Below are 21993 nucleotides of genomic sequence, written 5' to 3' on the forward strand. Positions count from 1 at the left end.
TACATGACCCCAGGAAGGGGGGACTGAAGCCTGAGCCAGACTAAGCCCCTAGTAGGGGGGCCAAAGTTGAAGCCCAAGGACTTCAGCCCCAGGCAGGGGGCCTGTAAACTGAGTCCTGATGCCCAGAGCTGAAGCCCTCAGGCTTTGGTCCTGGGTCACAGTAAATCTAAGCCAGCCCCGGTGACCCCATTAAAATGCGGTCATGACCCACTTTGGGGTCCTGACCCATAGTTTGAGAACCGCTGCACTAGAATGATCTGCTGAGCTGAATGTATTGGAACTCAACAAATAACTTCAGTGAATATTGTCACTTACTATAATCCGTGTCCTCAGCAGGTCTACAGCATAAGATTTAGACTCCATACCCCATCTTCAAAGAATAGGTCTTGATTTTTTTTTTTTTTTTTTTTGGTCATGTTGCAAAAACAAAACCAGATTTCTGGACCTTGCTCTCTTTCCTGATCTGAGACATCTGCCTTGTGTCTTCCATCCTGCAAATATCGGCGGCCGTTCAGATTTGCTTGATCACGCCTCTTCTCGCTCTTGCGCCTGATATTTTCTCTCCAGTGCGGCAAACTTAGGGGGAGTTCAATAATCTTGCCTTCATCTAGTAGCATCTCAACTTTTTGAGCTGATTTTGGGGCAGCAGCAAATAGTACCTTTATCAGCCTCATCTCCTTTCCCTCGGAGGCCCAACGTTTACCATTGGGACCACTCTGCCAAGTTCCTTCACTGCATTTGTTTCCAGCTGGGGCAATTCCTTTCATTGTTGATTGGCATGTGAGTTCCCTTACCAGGTAATAGGCTATGGAGCCTGCCACTGCCAACCTGCAAATGCCAGACATCCAGGCCATCTGAACAGAAGCTTTGTGTCTTGGTGCTGGGCTTGCAAGGACTACCTCTTTTCTAACTAAGTTTTATGGCACCAAAGGAAAATAACATTTTTCTTTCCTCTTCCCCACCCCTCACTCAGGAGAATCTCAGCATTGATGTGGGAGGTTCGATACATCGAGCATAATGCTAGGACTTTCAATGAGCCAGAAAGTCCTATAGTTAAAGCAGCCAAAATTGTAACTGATGTCTTACTTCACTATATTGGGTGAGTACTTTGTATTTCCTTATGCCAGCATTTCTGGGTTTCTAAACCAGTTCTGAAATGTATTTTGACTTGTCCTGTTGCTCTGCAGGGATCAGAGTTGTACTGATATATTGGATGTATATAATAAAGTGAAAGCAGAAGATCTAAGCAGTACTGATGAAGAGGAGGAGGTAAGAGCAGTAAGCATGATCATCAGAAGCATACTTAGCTCTTTTTTTATTCAGTAGATGGACAGAGTTTAAAGATTTTTATGGGGTTTTTTTTTTTTTAAGTGTAATCGCTTTGGGGTTTGATAGAAGAATAGTTATGTGACTAGTGTGGCATGGTCTTGGACGATAAACTCTCCGCATTTAGTAAGATTGATTCTTTGAGGCTGGCTAGCCATCTGAGTCTTCCCTGAGTGACTGAGTTTCACTCTCATATGGAGAGGAAATGCTGAGAGTTGGGGGGAAATGCATGAGGTAACAATATTATATTATTCACTCCAAAGAAACCATGTGGGCAGTCATCTCTCTACAATCTGTCCACCTTCCAAGTGGCACCATAGTGGATTTTGTCTATTGAGACTTTACTTTTTTTTTCATTTCTTGGTTTTGCCTTTTAAAGATGACTGACAAACAGAAACTGCTGCAAAGTTTTAACACTGTTGTCCTTTTTTATCTATTTAAAAAATGCAGTTTTCAAGAATATTACAGTGTAGCAGTTTCCATTGTGATGTGGTGACTGCCAATAGCTACAACTTCCTAGTTTTGCCTTTAGTTCTTTCAGGTTCTGGTGTATGAGCCATTGACAGTGGGACACATTTATGATGATCATTTGCATCTACCCTCTCCAACCCCCTCTCCCCAATATATCTATTATTCAAATCTTTGAATGAAAACTGATTGCTGGATGAACATCTGTACCAAATGAATAAACATTACACATCATTCATAGCTTTTTATAACAGACCAGAATGAATACAGTGGAACGATTGTGTTGGAGGGTAAGAAAGGAGTGGTTGTTACTTTTGTCCTAATCACTGTTGTGGCAAATCTTTTTTTTCCTTTAACAAATCTCCCCTCCCCACCCCAGAAAAAAAATAAAATCACCCTGTTTAAGTGTCTGCTCCAAACCTCATTGAAGCCAATGGAAAGTCTCCCTAGTTGACATCTGTGGGCCCCTTGATCCAAGTAATTACTGTAATAAAGTTCTGATCCTGCAAAGGGCTTTGTGTGGGAGCACCACAGTGTCCGCACAATGCAACATTGACTTAAGTCGGCAGTGTACCTTGCAGGTTCAGGGTCTGTGCCATTCGGAGTTGATACCAAAATATGAAAATCAGTTCCTCCTTTAATTAGATGCCAAGACTGGCTTTTAGGGGTCTTTGTTTCCCTTCTAATTTTCATGATCTCATGAACACCTATAGTAGTGTGACCTTGCAGTAGCACTTAATGCCCTTTAAGCTTTGGTGTCTCTTTCATCTGTCAGTGACCTCAGGCCAGGCGGCCAGCAAATGGTCCCACTACTTCACCAAGAAGTAGAAATACTGCTGCTTCCTGAAGGAAAATGGTGAAGGAGGGGGATGGCTGAGACTGCCATTAAACAAGCCAAGTCCTTATAAAGAGAAACTAGAGAAACTGGCATGGGCGGAGGCTGGAAGAGGGGTAACTGGCTCTCTCAGCCATTCTTGCACACATGAAAATGTATAAGACAAACCCTGCAGTTTCCTACCCTGTCCTCAATGGGTTTGAGAGAAACTCCTAACCAGAAAGATTCCCTCCCCCTTGATTCTGGTGTTCAAGGAGAACTCTTGTGTGACATCACTAAGATTTTAATATTGTAAAATGCTGCTATTTTATAAACGTGTTGAAGGTAGTTTAACCCTTTGTAGGCTGTATAAATAAATATATGCAGTGGTGTTGTAGCCCAGACTTAAAGAAGAGCTCTGTGTAAGCTTGAAAATTTCTCTCTCTCACCAATGGAAGTTGTTCCAACAAAAGATATTACCACTCCCACCTTGTCTCTCTGAATAAATGCATGTTTGTTTGTTTTTTAAATAAAATAAAGGGCTCCTGTAACTTAAAATCCTGAAGCTTCCCTTCACAAACCCACTTGACTCATGTGGGAGGACTGTATCTCCTAGGTCTGTGTGAATCATCCTTCCCATGTGGTTTTGTGATCAGCAGTGTCTGGCATTGTTGCCATATCCTGTTCCCTTTTCCCAGACCCCTCTAAGCGTGAGCATGTTCGGGGAAATGCAGTTTTCCCCACCCTCTGGCACCACACAGCTCATCCAGAAAAGATAATGCAGCATAGGCCTATATTAGCTTTCCATGAAGCCCTCTCTGCAATGAGGATTTTCCTTTGAGGGGGGGTCCCTGGGTGCAGCTGCAATTAGGGTGAGTCCCTGACAGTAATGCTGCTCAGTGGAATCACTGGGACCGGTGCCAGAGCCACTCGTCTACACGGATGCTGCTGGCCTCCTGCAGATACCCTGGGATCCACATTTACTTGGCAAACATTGTGGCTTATTGCTCAGGGCAGCAAACCCTACCTCTCCCCAGCAGAAAAATGTGAGAATCTCCGCAAGGGATCATCATGGAGTTTTCCACCCTGTGAGCTTCCTCCCATAGGTTTTTTTGGTGGAAAGAAGGGGACTGGCAATCAGGACCTTAGTGTTTAAATGTTTAGCTTCATTGAAAAAGCCCAGCGTAAGTGTATTGTGCTAGACATGTTCGTTGATATTAGTAATGTAAAAAGCACAAAACATCTCTACATTTTCTCCTTCCTCACAAATGTGGGATAAATAATTTTAATAAAATATGTTTTGTTGCATATTTTTGTAGTACAATAGCTCTTGCATTTTACATGTCAAGCAAGGTGTTTTTCTGTTTGTGGTCCTGTGCTATTTCTTGTTCTGTTTTAAAATTAACCTGTATGTAACTAAATGAATAGAAAAGGAGTACTTGTGGCACCTTAGAGACTAACCAATTTATTTGAGCATAAGCTTTCGTGAGCTACAGCTCACTTCATCGGATGCATACTGTGGAAAATACAGAAGATGTTTTTATACACTCAGACCATGGAAAAAATGGGTGTTTATCAAAGAGCACTGAACATACATTGTATATTCTCTTTGGGGTCTTACAGGACCCTACCTCATCCATCCATTTTAATTTTTTTATATATCTCTGTATAGGTATATTTATATATGTGCACACACATCAGAAACAAACTCAGGGAGTTGAAGCAGCTTTTCTGTTTAAAGATACTAAAATATAAAAGGTGGAAGTTCTAGTAAAAAAAAATAACTCTAGTTTTGCTTAAATCTTTTTTTTTTTTTTTTTTTTTTTATTGCAGTAATTTTACCCAGCACATTTATTCTCACAGTAATAGTTTGGCTTTGTTCTGTGTTTTCATGCTAACACTTGTTTGAGCATAATCATTACCATTTCCTTTAGGTAGCAGAAGTAGATGTAGATTCAGATGGGCCTGGAACTTCATGTGGGAAAAGAAGAGTGAGTAAATAACTTATCTGCGTCCAGTTTATGCTCTAGGAGTTGGGTTGGTCCACAGAATTAAAGTCCCTCACTTAGGGCCTGATCCTGCAAAGACTTAACTTTACTCAGCAGTAAGACTGCTTGTACATACTAACATATTAAGTTTAAGCACATGTGTAAATGTTGGCAGGATCAGGAGCTTATATTACTATAGAAATAATTTGTTGATTGCTTAGTGGCTGTTACGGTCCTGATGCTTTGGATATGTGTACAAGAGCATTAACCAACAATATACAAGCTACTTGTGCTCCTTCAGACAAAAAAATATTGAATTTGTTTACTTTATAAATACATACTATTATTAAATTAATGGCCAAGGAAGGCTGCATATATTACATGTAATAGCTAAGTTTAGCGTTCAACAAGCAATTATTTTTCCATGGTAATTAATGAGCAACTTTTCCTTAAGCCAATAAGGCATTGCGGCCTTTCCAAAATATACAAAGCTCTGAACCACAGCTCTTGCATCTAAAATGTTGTATGGATATTGAATTGGATATTTTTATATTATTAAAAGAGAAAATGCATTCTTCAGTAAATTGCATAGTCCGTATTGTTGTTCCACTCAACTCTTGTTGCATGTTTTTAGTTATGGACTTCAATTTTGAACCATTGTCTGAGCACATTGATAGTAATTTTAAAGCCAAGACCAGTAGATACAAAAACCTGTATACTTTAAAAGTTATTAAAATACAGCTTTTATTTTGTTCCCTTAAAATCTTCAGGTAAGACGACCAATAAAAAGGCAGCCCTTCAAAGCAAGCCCTGATGCTTGGAAAGAACAGTGCAAGCAGTTGTTAAGCCTAATATATGAACGTGAGGACTCCGAGCCTTTTAGACAGCCAGTTGATCTCTTCTCCTATCCTGTAAATATATTTCTACTTTCTGTAATTTAAAAAAAAATTCTTATAATATTTCAGTCTTTTAAGAATTCATATATTCTTCATGCTGCTGGATACATTACTGAGCTCCTCTTTGTCAGTCACAGTCTGTCTTCTTTCATGAATGCTAAATTAATTCCCTCTGAGAAAATGAGGGACCCGTAGCCCTGGATTGAGCAGGAATAGGGCTGGCAGGAAATAGCCACCTTCTTCAGAGAGCTCAGTCAGTGCACTTCAGACCCTCCTGTTGTTCCTACATCTCACGATCTCTTGAGCAGAGACTGCCAGACACATTCTGTTAGTGTGATTGAATAGAGGAACATAAATTAGCCCATTTAAACTCATTTTCACCTCTGATGAAATGTGAACCCTTGAGTGCCAGCAAAGCCCCTTGGAATCTGTAAATATGAGTCTTGTAGCTAGAAGATTTAGCCTAAAACAGAGTTTGTGGAACAGTTTGATTATTTTGTGAGTTAGGATAAATTTGAGAGAGCTTGGACTGTACAGGGACATGAAGCAAAGCACATGTAATGTTTACTTAACCAGTTCATGGCAGCTAGTGATAACTTTACCTAGTGTTAATATTACATACATTATTTTTGTAGGACTATCGAGATATTGTAGACACTCCAATGGATTTCAGCACTGTGAAAGAAACTTTGGAAGCAGGAAATTACACCAATCCTCTGGAATTTTACAAGGATGTTCGCTTAATATTCTGCAACTCTAAAGCTTACACACCTAATAAAAAGTCACGGGTAAGCAATAAAAACATGGATACATGACATCTCAGGCCATTTCTTCTAAGATCTTCAATCACACTTTCATATAAGGAATGAATGGCACTTGGAATGTGCAGATGGAGGTCGTAACATGATATTTTTAAATATAAATGAACAGTCTTTATCATTTTAAGGATCTAGGATAATAAATTCCCTTTGCAAAGCCCTCCCAGAACATGCAGGTGACTATGTCTCAGTTTCTTCAGAACTTTCAGGCACAACATTCAGAAATACTGTAGTTATGGTCTAGATCAGTGGTTCTCAACCTATTTACCATTGTGGGCCGCATATGCAGCTCTCTGTGGTATATGGGCCGCATCCACACCCTATATATACTACCTGTATGGCTCTTAGAATGTCACATGGGCTGCAGGGGCATGCTGATTGGGCCGCAAGTGGGCCATGGGTTGAGAACTACTGGTCTAGATACTATAGGTATATCTACACTGCAGGAAAAACCCATGTCAGTGAGTTGGAGAACCTGTATCAACTGACGTGGGCTCGCACTGCGGGGCTAAAAATAATAGTGTTTATGCTATTTCTGTTTGGAATGTCGTTGTTGTAAAGTCACCCAGACTGGCGGGTGTAGTTACTAAAATTACTTTTAATTCATCTGTTGACATTGTCTAAAGTTGGAGCTGTTTTTATTCTGGTAATATACGCGAGAGCTGAAATTCAGTAATGCTACTGTGATTCCAGAAGCCAAGCAAAACCAATGTAGGCATGATCTTTAGTAATGCAGGAAAATAATGCATATTAAAAAGTAATGCCCTTGTCCTGGCACACTCATTTAATGCCACCATTTAACATATTTTGAAAGAATGCTGGTTACCATTTCAGGTACCACTGCCATGCAGGAAATGGAATGTGCATCAGATATTAAGAATGAAACCTGTTTGGAGCTAGACGGGGCTGTTAGGCTGAGCTCTGAGTATTGGGTGACAGATAGGTGCACTGTCCCGCGCTGAGCATGTGGAATGGGCTGTGACTCAGGGTGGTCCACACAGAGAAAAAGCCTACAGTAGCTAGTGCTATAAGTATAGTGCCCTTGTGTGCATTAGCTTAATGCACTTTGAAAAAGCATTAAGCTAAACCTCCCAAGGGCACACTTGGATTGCAGTGTAAGTATCTGCATGGGGAGTAGTATGGAATATCTAGTGCAGTTTGAATTCACACTCTACCTTAACGTGCACTAACTTCCCCATGTAGACAAACCCTCAGAGTGTTAAAGTGTTCTCCTTTTGTTCTGGTTTGAGGAAATTACCTCACCCTTTTTTGGGGTAAAGCTTCCCCCCACTTCCATACACCTGGATACAGTCTGCTAGCCACTGTATATGGAGGTCAAGCTGTGGCTCCTCCCACTCTCATCCCCTTCCTCTCCGCTCACTCACAGTAGGGGAGTATCAGATGTGCAGTCCCTGCCCTTCCCTCTTCGTGCCAGAGGCATGAGCCAGGCAGCGCTAATTTGGATGTGCAGAGGGTGAGATGCCTTGGCTGTACTTACACTGAACTTACCAGGCTTTTCTGTCAGCTATATTGGGGCTAATCAAAAATCTAGCCTTTAGTTAAATAGGCTAAACTTGACTTCATGCAAAAAAAAAAAAAAAAAAGGGGGGGGGGGGTGATGTTTAACTTCACGTGAGACTTCAGGGGGTTTAATGAATTGTTTTAATCCTTTCTTATTAGGGGTACCTCATTACTTGTTTGTCTAGTTTGTCATCTATTTGGTTTGTACAATAAATAAAATTAATTATATTTTAAGACCATAAACTCTGAAGTACTTCATTATTGATTTCTATAGCTAGAATACAGATGACTTCTTTATACTAGTACACGTGTTATGATTTTCGCAGTTGTCTGTCGGTATGGATTTTGCTTTTGGAATATTGGAGGTTGATATATTTCTGTGAATCTTTGCAACATTGTTTTGCATGGAATTGATCTCCACAGTTAGAGCAGTCAGTAAATCTGGCCATAACTTCTTTCTCCAGATCTATAGCATGACGCTTAGACTATCTGCCTTATTTGAAAATCATATTAAAAACATCATCTCTGAATACAAGTTGGCCATGCAGTGTCAGAAGAGAAATAGGCCACGATACCGAAAACGACTAAGGAGCAGTAGTAGTTCACCATCTAGTAGCAGAGCATCCAGGTAACTTAATAATGAAACTCACTATCTGCTTATTTTGAAATTCTCTGTTTTAGGGGGAAATTAATGTTCGGATAAGAAGGCAGTAACAATATGGCTTATTTTACAGTACAGTCTCTTCTGTGGGTGACCAGATTGTGAGTTTAAACACTGAGGCTCGTACGTAATCCTAACAAGGGGAGGGGTGCTGTATAAAAGTGTGAAAGGAACTGTATAAAAGCCATATTAATTTCTATAACACAGTAACAAAGCAAACTATATGTTCCTTTTAGGAAAGCAAGATAAAAATCTTGTTCTTGAACAGTTGTATTCCTTTAATAAATTCACCAATATTTTTACTTTGTTATATATTTGATTATTACAGCTGTGTAACCTTTGAGACAAAAGGTCAGATGCTCCCTGTTACATTTAAACATCAAAATTACACTGATGATCTGGTAACAGTGTCGTGTGTTTTTTTGCTTTTCAAATCCTTTTGTGTTAACATTTGTCTATTTTTGTGGTGTTTCATATCTTCAGCCCTAAAGGGAAACAGAAACAAGTGAAGATGCAACCTAAAATCAACCAGAATACCTCACTGCCTTTGACTAGGACTAGCTCTTCAGTTTCATCTCATGGTAAGTAGAATAAAAAATGGTGTACATGGCCGAGCCAAAGTCTGAAAACAGGAGTGCCTGAAGTATTTCCACTGCTGCTTCCTAATAACCGCAGCATGAAGAAAAGCTGAGGGGTATTTATTGCTGATCTTAAACAAGCTTGTTGTATTAATCTATCAAAGGCTAGTATCTAATTGCTGTATAATTAAAGATTTTGGTTATATAAGTATGTTTGGCATAGGCTACATGCAAACTAGATACATCCCTCAAGTTCTTGTAAGTTACTAGTGTATCAAAAATTTGTTTCCTCTGCATTAATTAAAGAAAAGACTGAGCCATTTTGGACCTGTGAAATCTGATTGTTTGCACAGTGCCCTAGCACGTCGGTATAAGGAGAGATTAAGGAAATCATCTGAGTTTATTATGTCCTGTTTTAAGTTTCAGATACTACTGAGGAGGCTCTGGGTTCAGCCATTGGTGAAGAAACAGAGGGCCAACCATCCTCATCTGGGTTAAATACACAGAACCGAAGTGGAAATAACATTGATCCAGGGAAAAATAGACTAGTCAGGAGTAAATCCACACCAGTTAAACAAGGTTGGAAGTTATATACTTTCTTTGGATGACTAGTTTTACTATAAAAGAAATCTGCTTCTGGTATCTATGGACTACTGTAGACAAACACTTATTGCGCTGCAATATGTGGTATAAATCTACAGTTCTCCAGTGTGCTCCTCAATCTCCATGAGGACTATGTTCACCAACTTTCTAATTGCTGAAAACCAGACACCCCTGCCCTGCCTCTTCCCCCAGGGCGCCCCTCTTCCCCTGCTCGCTCTCCTCTCCCAGGAAGCTGGTGTGATTGAGCAAGATGGTGCTGATTTTTGAGACTTAGAACAGCTTGACAGGTTTAAAAGAAGTGTTTGTTCTTTGCGTTTTGGAAAACTTTTTTCTTATACTTGATGCCTTTCTACAACAAAATTCTCCACAGAAAAATCATGTAGAAAAAACCTCTATCCTTAGGAGCGTTCATTAAATGTGTCACCTATTCTGTAGGTAGGCTTTCCCCACACGCTTTTTCGGGGACTTTTTTTATTTTTAAAAGAGAAACCTGATTGCAAACTCAAATGAAGCAAACTTAATGAACTGATTCAGTGTGGTATTATACAAATACATATTGACATTTACCCAGTGTGCATGTATTTGGAATTGTGGCCTAATACTTAGGGCTTGTCTGTACAACTTTTCTAATATAATCTTAACTAAATTAATGTTGAAGTCTGTGTAGTTAAATAGATGATACCTCCTAATGTAGATGCACTTCAACCTATTTAATCCTTGTTTAGCACATACTAGTAAACTACTAAATTAAATTAAACTCATTTAAATGAGGGTTAAACACATTTAAGTGCATCTACATTAAGTGAGATGTACCACCGCCATTAACATCCAAAAAAAAGTTTAAAAATTTTCCTATAACTTGGTTAAAAGCCTATCCCACCTCTTTTCTATGTGTTGTTAGATACCAAACATTACAGGAATTTGAGTTTTTTCTAAGGGCGTGGGTGAATGAGAAGTTCCACAAACTTAGAAAAGGCAAGTTTCAGCTATCCAGGCAAGAATGCCTTGCTAAAACATAATATCTCAAGATCATGCCAAACAAACCTGGCAGCATATGTAATTCTGCTATAAAATGCAGCAAACCATTTGCCAGGTGCTGCTAACTACCCGGCCCATTTTCCATACTCATAATCATCTTGTTTCTGTTTTAGAATCTCTAAATTTGTTACAAATTTTATGGCTTCTGGTGTATTATGCACACTAAGATTTGTTTTTGTAGAAATTAAGTCTTTTTAGGTGTCTAAATAGTTCTTTGAAAAACTGGGAAGTGATTTTTGGCTGTTTAAGAAAGTATTGTATTTTAAATCAAACTTATTTTAAAAACTGTCGCTAGAATAGGCATCTCAGAATATTGTTTGAATAGAAATGTATTAATCGACACTCTTGATAACTCACAGAAAAGTAGCCTTGCCCTACTTCCCAAGTATGTGGGGGTGCAGTAATTGGCATTGCGGGGTGCTGGTACTGTAGGAGCACTAACTGGCATTGAGGGGGAATGCTGTGTGTGGGCACTAGAATTTTAGGGAGAGCAGTAAGTGTTATTGAGGGGGTTCTGGGGGTGTGGATGGAGCAGTAAGTGGCATTGAGGGGGCATGGGGGGATGACTAACTGGAATTGATGGAGCATGCTGTGGGTGGGGGCACTAACTGGCAGAGAGGGGGCGGTGGAATTGGGGGAACCATTAACTGGCAGCGGCGGGGCGATGTGTGTGTGTGTGTGTGTGTGTGTGATGGGGGTGGGGAAATCGGGGCACAGTGGGGTGGGGTCTGTCCCCAGAGTGAGGATCCAGGGCAAGAAAATGAGGGCACAGCAGTACGGGTGAGGGGGGCAGACTGGAACTCCCCTCGAGCAGCGATGGTGCCAGTACCTGGGTCCAGGAGTCAGCCAGTTCTCCCCATTAGCAGCTGAGCAGCTGCTGCTCTTCCCGCCATCTTGGTGTGGAGGCTGATCGCAATTACTCTGGTAACCGGACTTTTAGTGTCCAGTCAGCTATGCTGACTAGACACTGCCAGGTCCCCTTTTCGACTGGACTTTCCGGTAAAAAACTGGACATCTGGCAATCCTAGAGTGAACCCTGCTGCTGAAACAGTTACTTAGTGGGCTTAAACCCTGCTGTTTCAAACAGCAAAATGTACTTGTGATCTCTCCACCTGAGTGCTATATTAAATTGAGCTTATTTCCCTGCTTTGTCATGTTTCTGGACACATTTTTTACAATTCTGAAATCTGTTATCTAAACTATGGGATAAATATTCTCCAAAGATTCAACCAATGCCCCTAAAATGTTACCAAGATGGGAAAAGTTGATAATTCTCAAAGAAAGTTAGGAGTTTCCCAAAGGCTTTTAGGAAACCGCTAACATTTTATTTGGCATATTAAAGCTGAAGAGAAGGGGGAAGATATTTTAAAAGTTGAACAGAAATGTCCTGACTAGCTCCTGGCTTTTGTTTTTTATCTGGGGTTACACAGCGGTTCACAAAGCTGTGCTAGAACAGGTATAAGTGTTTCACTCTTGTGAAACGCTCAAAGGGTACACACACCTTTCTCAACATACGAATATTTTTGTAAATCAAATTGCTGTCATGTTAAGGTGCACTTACAAAAATGTGGTGTTTGTTATGGGGTAGGGCTTCACTTTTCAAGGATGAATGTGATTTTTCAACCTTCACAAGCAGTATATGTTAACGGTGAAAGGAGAAATATTTTAAGCCCGAACACAGCAAAGGCACTAAAGCGTGTGCTGAGCTTTCAGTCCTTAGTAATCCCATTGATTTCATTTGGACTCCGCACATGCGTAATATTAAGTATGTATTGAAATGCTGATTGGGGCCTTAGAGAACAGATGTTTGATGAGGGCTGATAGCACAAACTATTTGAGAGAAATGTAAATTTTGATAGAAAATCCTTTTTATATTTGAAAAGAATTTTTCCCTTGAACTGCTGCAGTTCAGATTTAACTTTGTTATCACACTGTTAACAAGTGATTGTTTTTTTGTGTTTGTTTAGATCAGTCTCTTGATGGACCACTTACAAATGGGGATAGCAGAGAGCCTCGGATAGCAGTCAAGCGAAAGTTAGTAAGTGCCTCAGAAGAGGAGGAACACCTAGAGGAAGAGGAGAAAAAGAGAGAATTAAAAGAAAAACCTGGTTTATCTTCATCAGAAAGTGGGGAGTCAGGATCCAGTTCAAGCTCTGAAAGCAGATGTGGCTCTGATTCAGATTCTGAATCAACCTCTAGAACAGATCAGGATTACATTGATGGAGATCATGACTACAGTAAAGTTGTGCAAACTAAACCCAAAAGAAAAATTAAAAGGAAAATTTCTAGTGGGAAAAGAAATTGGCAGGGCAGAGGGACAGGGAGGAGAGGTAGATGGGGCAGATGGGGTAGATGGAGCAGAGGGGGAAGAGGTGGCAGAGGAGGAAGAGGAGGCTGCAGCAGAGGAAGAAGAGGAGGCAGGGGAGGAAGAAGAGGCAGAGGAGGTAGAGGAGCTTCACGAGGAGCAACCAGAGCCAAACGTGCACGAATGGCAGAGGATGAATTTGAGAATCTATTTGGAGGCCGATTTGGTGAGAATATGTTTGGAGGACGATTCAGTAGGCCACCACGAATTAAAACAAGGAACGAGGGCAGGAGAACTGTTTTATATAATGATGATTCAGATAACGACAACTTTGTGCACACCGAGGATCCTCTGAATCTTGGTACTTCCAGATCGGGCAGGGTGCGGAAAATGACAGAAAAAGCCAGGGTCAGCCATCTCATGGGATGGAATTATTGACAGATAAAAATCTTGGAAAAATTTCAAATGAACTTCAATGGCCTTCTACTGCAGGGATTTTACCAGAAAATCTACCAAGCAAGTTGTGGGGGGACTCCACTCACTTTCTACAGTGGTGCTTTTCCATTATGCCAGTATACATTTGTTTTAAGACTTCAGATTGCCACACTTCATTGGTCAAAAAAAGCCTTACTTATTAGTCCTTAAATTACAGAAATTCTTCCCCACGCACTACAAGTTCATTTTGTTTCAAGGAGCTTCCAGCTTCTCAATAATAGCACGACATTTTGAATCATGATTATGAAATCTCTCCCTTGTTTTGTTTTTTTGTATTATAGAAATAGCACCTTCTTACAGAGTTTTTATATGGTTTGTCATAAATCCTTATACACAGTAATAATTATAACTTTTGCACAATACACCAATCCTAAAGGCAGCTATAAAATGTTTACCGTTTCTATATTGTAAGAAGGATTTGGATTATTTTAATCTTCCCAGGCCAAACTTTCATGAATTGTGCTGAACTGAAGTATGTTTATACTACAGTTTAGGGGGGGTTGAAATGCGTTCTGTTGGTTCGTAATTCATGTAAAAAGTGAGAAAAGGGTTGGTGCCTTGTAAATATGTAGCAGACCTTTGATGTGGTGTGTCCTAATGTGTGCATTAACTTTATTAAAAAGAGAATACTTGAGAAGTATGAATATCTAGACAGAAGGTGCCAAATGCAAAAGTTACTTGCATCTATTTTCTTTTTGTCCTCTCATATTTTTATAGCATTAATAGAGATTGTGCAGCAAAGGGTTAATTTCAACATTTGAAAGGTTTCTCCTCTTCACAGCATTACATGTCTTAATAGTAGCTCAGCTACCTCTGTTTACAACTACTGGAAACTTAAAAGAAAATAGATGTTATTCTGCAGTGCTTATTGAAGAAGAGGCAAGAATGAGTACAGCAGGGATGGAATTGCTCAAATTGTGAAGAAACCATTTCTTCATCATATTGACACTCTGAAACAAACCTTAGTGTAGCTATCAAAGCTTTCACAAGCCTAATATGCTTTTAGCAGATGGTAATTTTTTGGGCAAACAGCCAGTGGGCTCTCACATATTTCTGGTGTCACTTATTCAATGAAAGTCTGTGTTTCTGTTTTTAATTTGATTATTGAAACGTTCAAAGAAACCTAAATTGAGCTATCGTGTCTCTACTGGCTACTCATATTTTTGTATCATTACTGATAAGTTTCCATTCATATCATTGACAAGAGTCCTTGTAGCTCAAGCTTCCAGAAGAGAATTCACATTGTACTGTACTCTTACCTTGTAAATGTTGCATTGAAAAATAATAACTTGCACTCATTCTGGCAGTAATAATACAGTATGCAATGCTATGAGGGAAATGTAGGGTTAGGAGATTACTCTGTATCTTACTCCTCAGACTGAATGACTGACTGTGTTTAATTAATTGGAACATGCTTGTTCTTGTGGAGTGAGAATGAGAGTTGCAGCCTTCTACTTTGTAGGGTCCAGTTAAAAGATTTGTGGGACTCTGTCATGTTAGAGCAAGGAAGAGACACCTAGCTGACATCTCTAGCTGAGCTGAGATAGTGAATCATTGATTACACGAGAAAAAGGGATGAGAGAGGAGGTTTGGAAATTGAAATAAGTGAGGGATGAAATTCTGAAATTTCTTCCTCAATGTGCAACTTTTAAAAGTTGGTCAATAATTCTGGAAAACCTGCGGGGCAGTGCGCGGGGGGACAGTGAAGTGTATATTCTCATACATAAATAGATTTGTTTCTGGCCTTTTTTTTAATGACAGATATTATCAGGCTGATCTCTCTTTGCAACAGTTCTAGTCACGTGCAAGATAACTGGAACAAATGCTTTGCGGGTCATCAGGCTTGGGAGTGGGGAGAAGAAAGCAGTCTAAGTAGTATATAGTAATGATCTGAATTTATGGTACAGTAAAAATCTCTCAAACTTTTTGTTACAGTCGTCGTCCTGATTATGCCAAAACTAATTTCTGGGCATGACTCAGATGCTCCATTTAACAAAGAAATGGATACAGAGGATCTCCTAGCTCTGTGTTGGGCTTTAAAATACAAATGCCTGTCCTATCATCTTACATTTTCTTCTGAATACATTCTGTATTCTTCCCTAGAGTTATTGGTCCTCATGTCCATGTAACCAGGAAAAGCATGGATATGTAAGTTCCTAGACATAATCATACACATTTTAGATCAAAGTTCTTTTTAACCAATATGAATGCTAAGATTCCTATGCTAAAGTCCTGAGATTCTGAAGAAATGCTATTCATATATTTCTGGCTGGCTAAAACTGTAATTATTAATTTATTTGGGGGGGTGGGGAGGGGAGGAGGAGGAAAAACATGGGGATTCCTGAAAAAAATCATGATTTCCTAAGTTTAAATGTATTTTTAGCAACAATTAGAATAAGATTAAATATGTTCTTAAATGTATCTTTTATATGTAATGAAGTACTGTGAAGATAACAGTAAAACAGCACTTTGCTGTGGTGTAAGTATTAATCTAAAATGTCTTGTTTGATTAAGAGCCAGACAGCAGGGTGTGCTAGAACAACAGAGCTATTGCTTTTTGTAAAGAATCTGAGAATTTTTTTAATTTTATTTTATTTTGTGCATGAAAACCTTTTTATAAGCATGAAAGAAATAACTTATATTTTTGAATGCTATTTTTACTTGATTTTGTATCTGGATTTTTTTTTTTCCCAATTTAGACATTTGATTTCTTTCTCAGCCTCATTCTGTGGATGAATTATAACTGTAGTAAGTTGGACAGTTTTTCTTTTACTTGGGCGTTAAATTCAATTAGAAGCCACTTAATTAAAGCTGCATGACACTTGATTTTACCCTGATAGCTGCAGCAGGAGCAATGAAACAAGAATGCCCTTGCACCAAAAGGGTTGCAACCCAGTCCTTCAGACCCCAATCCAAAACTTCTGTGCCCGTGTAATGCCTCATTGAAGTCAATGGGGTTCCATGCAGGCACAGAGCTCTGTCCACCCCGACTTCATTGCAGAATCGTCAGCAATGTCTTTATTCATACAGTTTTAACCAAAAGTAACTTCTGTTTGGGTCCACTCTTTAATACTTGTGTATGAAGGTGTTTGGATCATATATTTAAGATACTAATGGTTAACCAAGTCCCTACTCGGGCTGTAGATTGCTGATATTTAGTTAATATTCAAGTACCAGGCTTTCTCCAGAAATGGGTATGAATGTTTATGGAAGTTTTGAATGGTCTCACTCCCTAGTGTCAGCAGTTTGAGGGCATCCCATTACCAGCCTTAGGAAACAGGACTGCAAATAGAGCCACCAGCCAGCAGCTACATTTGATTTGTGCGTGTTGGAGGGTTCCTTTGACCCCCCTCCCCCCCACACACACTTTCAAGAGGAGGGGCCTGAACGTTTGAGAGTGTGCTTGATTATTGTGTGTTTTGAATACCAACTTACTACCTCTGCAGCATGCCCAGCTCCTGCAGGCACAGGGCACACAGGCCCAAGCTTCGCCCTGAACACTGATATGTTGTCACTAGGCCTTCAACCCAGTCCCAGACTTCCATTTTGCCTCCCCTTATTTTGCGTGTCTCTGCTCCGTCCCCTTCTGGTTTTGTGGCTTTGTTTCCTCCCTTTTTCCTTCCGTTCTTTGTTTCTCTGTCCTCTCCTAAGAGCCAGCCTATGCTGCTGCTCCTGCACTCCATAGTATTCCCCTGAATTGTGTCAGCAGGAACAGCTGACCCTTAAACTCTGATGCTCTTGCTGGGCCATTAGGAATACAGTAGGTTCTTTCTCACCTGTCCACCTAAAGTCACTTGCCTGTAAATTCAAGTCAAGCTTTTTTTCTTGCCATATTATGCTTATTAATAAACCTTCCAGAAGTGTTAGTAGTAAATGAATAGAAATGTAGGAAGTTCTTGGGCCTGATTCTCCATTATCCTGCACTTTAGGTCTTCATTTACACCAGTGTAAACACTCAAATCAGAGCAAGTACTGTTTGCACACTCTGAGGTAAAGGTACAGGCCAGTTCTGACCATTTGAATTAAAAATGTAGGTCTCACCTGACCTCCCATATAAATTGTTTCATGCTATTATCTGAATTATCACGTTTTCTTTATCTGAACGTGAGTTAATGTAACACCTGTAAAGCTCATGTGTTTCTTTTCCAGTGTCTGAGATAGTGGGATTAGCATACAATTTCACCTGCATTTTGGAATATTCAGTTACAACTCATCATCACAAACACCAATCAGCATGGCATATTTTGAAGGTTTAGCTTATCTATCTGTTTAGTTTGGGGGCCCTGGGGGGGGGAGGGGAGAGATCTCTTATGGTACATGAAGCATTCTGAAATGCTGAAAACAGCTGAATAGCATGAGGCAATTAATCTGAAAAGTGTTTTCTCCATTGCCTTTAGTGTATGTGTGTTTTTGAAAAGGGAGTAAATCTTGGGTTGTCATGAGAGCTTTCAGCTGAAAGAAACCTATACTACTTGATTCAGGTTCTTACACAGCATGCATCATTGTAGTATCTGATTTACGTTTCACTCCCTTTTTTCGTTTTGTGTCAGTGTCAAGAGGATTCATGCCTTTTTAGCTGTTGTCATACTTACAGAACATGGTGTACTCAAGCTTCCCAATGAAGTATCCCTCTTCTGTCTCAATATCACATCCTTTCTGCTGTCATACTTATCCCCACTTGTACTCTTTTTAAAAACAAACAAACCCTATAAAATGCAGCAATATGCTGAATGACTGACCATTTCCACTCAGTAGATGTTCAGGGCCAAGGGCTCAATTCTGCAAAGACTTATTCAAGAAGAAAGCAATGGGCCTTCTTATGCAAGTAAAATTGCTCATAGCTATAGTCTGTGCAGGCTTGAGCCCTACAATAGCAAGGTCTTGCTAGAACAAAAGTAAAGTGTATTAACTGAACTGGGTGGGGAAGTTAACTCAGTCCTATCTGTATTTATATCTGCTTCAAGTCTGCAATAACCCTCACTTTCAAACCTAACAACTTCACAAACTGCAAAGCAAAGATTAAAAAGGAGAGAGCCGATGGTATGTTTTCTTTAAAAAAAAAAAAAAAAAAAAAGAGAGGAGTAATTCACCTGAAAAACGAGCCATGTCGGAAAATTATCTGTCATATTTATAATACAAGAATTGTGATATGTAAAAGTAAGAGGAGGCAAAAATTTTTACAGTTAGGAAACCAACTTGTGGGTGATTTCAGTTTGAGTTCTTTATACTGTTTGTTTTAATCAACTTCCCTTATGATTAAAAAATAAATGTAGACCTAGCTATTTCTTCTGCACATAAATATGAAAACTGTATAGTATATAAATACTGAATATAATTGAAGTCAGGTGTGTGATGGGTAAAATATCCATGTACAGTAATTAAAAATTAAGGAAAGAAAAATTAAAATGTATTGCTTCTGACAATGTTTTTGAAGAGCCGACTACTAAAAGTGAGATGAATATTGGTAAATATTTGAAAATATGGCTCCTAGATGTCTATATAATGTGTTCGATGAACATTCCAAATCATTAAGTATTAAAATGAGAAAATGCATTTAATGACTCACTCAAGACTAATAATTCACCCTTAACCTGTGCAGAGGATGACAGAGTAAACAAACCAGTTTTAGGTTAAGGATGTTATCAGCCTTAACTTAGTGTATCCTCCTATTGTTGGTCTGTATCACTACTTTAATGTTTTTAAAATGTATTTTTGTGTTTACATTTCTTGGTGTGTTTGGTTTTGTTTTGTTTTTTTAAACTGTCATGGCAAGTTTTATAAAATGCTAATTATTTACTTGATAGACTGAAGGAGCAGTTAACAATCTATGGATAAATTTATATTTAGTAATGTAGGAAGCTGTCGTGTTCTTACAAGTATGTATTCTAGAAAATTACTGCACATGTGCGGTAGTTAATTTTCAAATATTAGTATATCGAATGTTTACACATTTTTTTTAAAAACCTCTTTTATGTAAGTAAGTAATAGCCTGCAAAATTTTGGTTTTTAGTGATAGAAACACAAAGACCTGTTGGAAGCTTGTACGTTTTTACTATGTTATGTTTCAGGCCACAGCAAATTTCTGCAACTGCTATGAATCCCTGAAAAATTAGATTTCCAGTGGAATTGCTGTCACAGCCTTAACTCTAGTATGAAAATGGTGCTATTACATATATATGCATGGATGTGGGTACCTCAAATCTGATAAGAGTGTTTAAATGGGAACTTTTAAGTTCAGCATTTGATGCTGAAAATGCAAACAAACTAATGCTCCTAGATAGATAAGGACAGTTATGCTTTGTGATTTCATCATAAAATATTTAAACTTCCAGGCATATTAGAACAATTTCCGAGTCTCTTATAAATAAGAAGATAGCGTCACAAATGTTTAATGCACCCAGAAAACGGGAAGGTATGCACTAAGGGCAGTGTAAGAGGGAGAGCGCTTGAAGTGTTAGAGAGCGAAAGGGTCTGTTTGAATGCAAGATAAATTTGGTGTTTCTGTGCTATATGGTGTTACCATTCATAGTGGTTTTACAGTTTTTTTTGACCGACAGATACCCCACTTAGTTTTTCAAAATGCTTTCTCAGTAAGTGGCATTCACCCAACATACTCCGATATCTAAGGCTGATTTTTTTAAATTTTCCCTAGGAATATTAATATAAGTTATTCATTCTTTACATAAGAATCATTACAGCAGACTTCATTTAGAAATATCAGTTTTTACAGTTGAGGGGCTTGGAACAATGAAATGGTGCTGTCTAGCCTCGCACATTTCGGTGTTCTTGACAGTTTAAAATACTCCACCAAAAATGCACAAAACTGATTTGAACTGATATGTCTAGTTCCTGTATTGATTTTTCAAGGGGATATTTATGCCCATATCTTCACATCCGCTATCTCAGGTCCCTTTAAATGAATACTTCAGGGATTTTTAATGCCACTTGATGGCAGACCAAATGTAATATTTATATGCAACGAGCTGTTAGTTTTTGTATTGTAAAAATGTAAATTTGTAAAGATTTTTTTCTAGCGTTTTTTTGAAGTCACTTATGTAATTTAGGATGTTTCATTTTTCCAGCTGTGGGATTGTCTTAATAAAAAACCATAAATCTTACTTTGATTTTGCATTACTTATTAAACAGTTTAGACATTATAAAGACAAGTGAACTAGTTAGAGCTTTAACTAAGCATACCGAAAATTCACCTTTTGATTTAGCTCTGGATAATTCTACACTGAAGTTAGAGAAAATTATGCTTTTTATACTACAGTAATCATTGGAACATCAGTTGACTGGCTGATGGAAAGCTCCCACATTCCTTATTTAAGATCTTTGGGCCATACCGGATAAGCCAGGATGGGGGGAAAGGAAATACAATCAGTTCCCATGCCTGGAGTGCCCTTTGAATTTTTGTCAGCAGGAGAGGAGCAGACCCTGGCACAGAATACCATGGACATCCATGCTTCCTAGCAGCATTTTCTGCCCAGGTATTAATGGCAACTGCTTCCTCCAAGTCACCGCTGTGGACGTTTTCCACGGTGGCAGGTCTCATGGTACTGGACCCCCCTCCTCCCTTAGCAGCTTACAACCTTAACCAGCATTTCTCCCTCTTTTAGGAGTGGAGAGTAATGCTGAACAGCTTGTTCCCTGTGGAGCATTTCGCTAGTGGCATCTGTCAGGTCAGAGAAAGGAAACAATGCTGTGGAGCTGACCCTGCTCAGAAACGTTAGGTCTAGGTCACCTCTGTTTATGGGAATGGAGGGGACAATCTAGCACTTTCTAATACCGTTAATTTGCAAATTGCTCATTTAGAATGACATTTGTGGTGTAAAGCTTGAGTTACTTGGCTTCCGGGGGGAAGCATGAAAGGACTTGGGGAGATTAAATTCACCCACAACTATAAAGCACGAATAGGTCGGGAGGCTACATTATAGACCATACCCTGGGACAGTTATTTCAATCTCAGAGAGCAGGAAGGCAGGGCTCCCAACTTCCCCTACCCTCTCATGCAGCCACAACATGGTGTTATATGATGAAGATAGCTTTGTGTTGGCTGCCAGCCCCAGGGGGAATTTCACATTTTAGAGTGATGTTATTTTGAGGAACAAAGTGAGCAGAGTTTCCGACAGTGGTTTTAGTTTGCCCAAGTGCTTTTGGAAGAAGAAGATTTTTAGCATTGTACCAGTTACAATTTAAAGCAAAATACTGTGAATTACCTAGTTAGCAGAGCACATGGTCTTTCCAAGGGGCATGGAATTATGAGGGTAAAAACCCATTCTAATGGAAATGCTGGTGGACTCCATTTGACTCTTCCAGCTGGTCTTGGATTTCTGCAGGATGACCAATAGACTAATAAATCCAAGATTATCTGGCACGTTGAAGCCCTTCTCCAAGAACTATACCAATGGGAGAGCAGATGCTGTCCTCATTCTTCGTCTCTCACCTGTAATTTTGTTACAGGTTTTGTATAAAGTTCTTA

General features: G+C 39.3%; 1 protein-coding gene across 2 annotated transcripts in view; it reads left to right on the forward strand.

The window, feature by feature from the left end:
• BRWD3 (bromodomain and WD repeat domain containing 3) overlaps window positions 1-20629 on the forward strand; it is an 87575-nt gene extending 66946 nt beyond the window's left edge. The window contains exons 32-41 of one of the 2 annotated variants that reach the window (XM_043522808.1): window positions 974-1099; window positions 1188-1269; window positions 3571-3696; window positions 4543-4599; window positions 5367-5507; window positions 6128-6280; window positions 8296-8459; window positions 8976-9073; window positions 9491-9649; window positions 12679-20629. In XM_043522808.1, coding sequence (XP_043378743.1) covers window positions 974-1099; window positions 1188-1269; window positions 3571-3696; window positions 4543-4599; window positions 5367-5507; window positions 6128-6280; window positions 8296-8459; window positions 8976-9073; window positions 9491-9649; window positions 12679-13454 — 1882 coding nt within the window. In that variant the 3' untranslated portion in view covers window positions 13455-20629. The remainder of the gene's footprint in view (window positions 1-973; window positions 1100-1187; window positions 1270-3570; window positions 3697-4542; window positions 4600-5366; window positions 5508-6127; window positions 6281-8295; window positions 8460-8975; window positions 9074-9490; window positions 9650-12678) is intronic. The other variant, XM_037908960.2, reaches the window with a different exon arrangement.
• Window positions 20630-21993: the final 1364 nt, after the last annotated feature.

This window comes from Chelonia mydas, chromosome 9 (assembly GCF_015237465.2).
Source record: "Chelonia mydas isolate rCheMyd1 chromosome 9, rCheMyd1.pri.v2, whole genome shotgun sequence".
Lineage (NCBI taxonomy): Eukaryota > Metazoa > Chordata > Testudines > Cheloniidae > Chelonia > Chelonia mydas.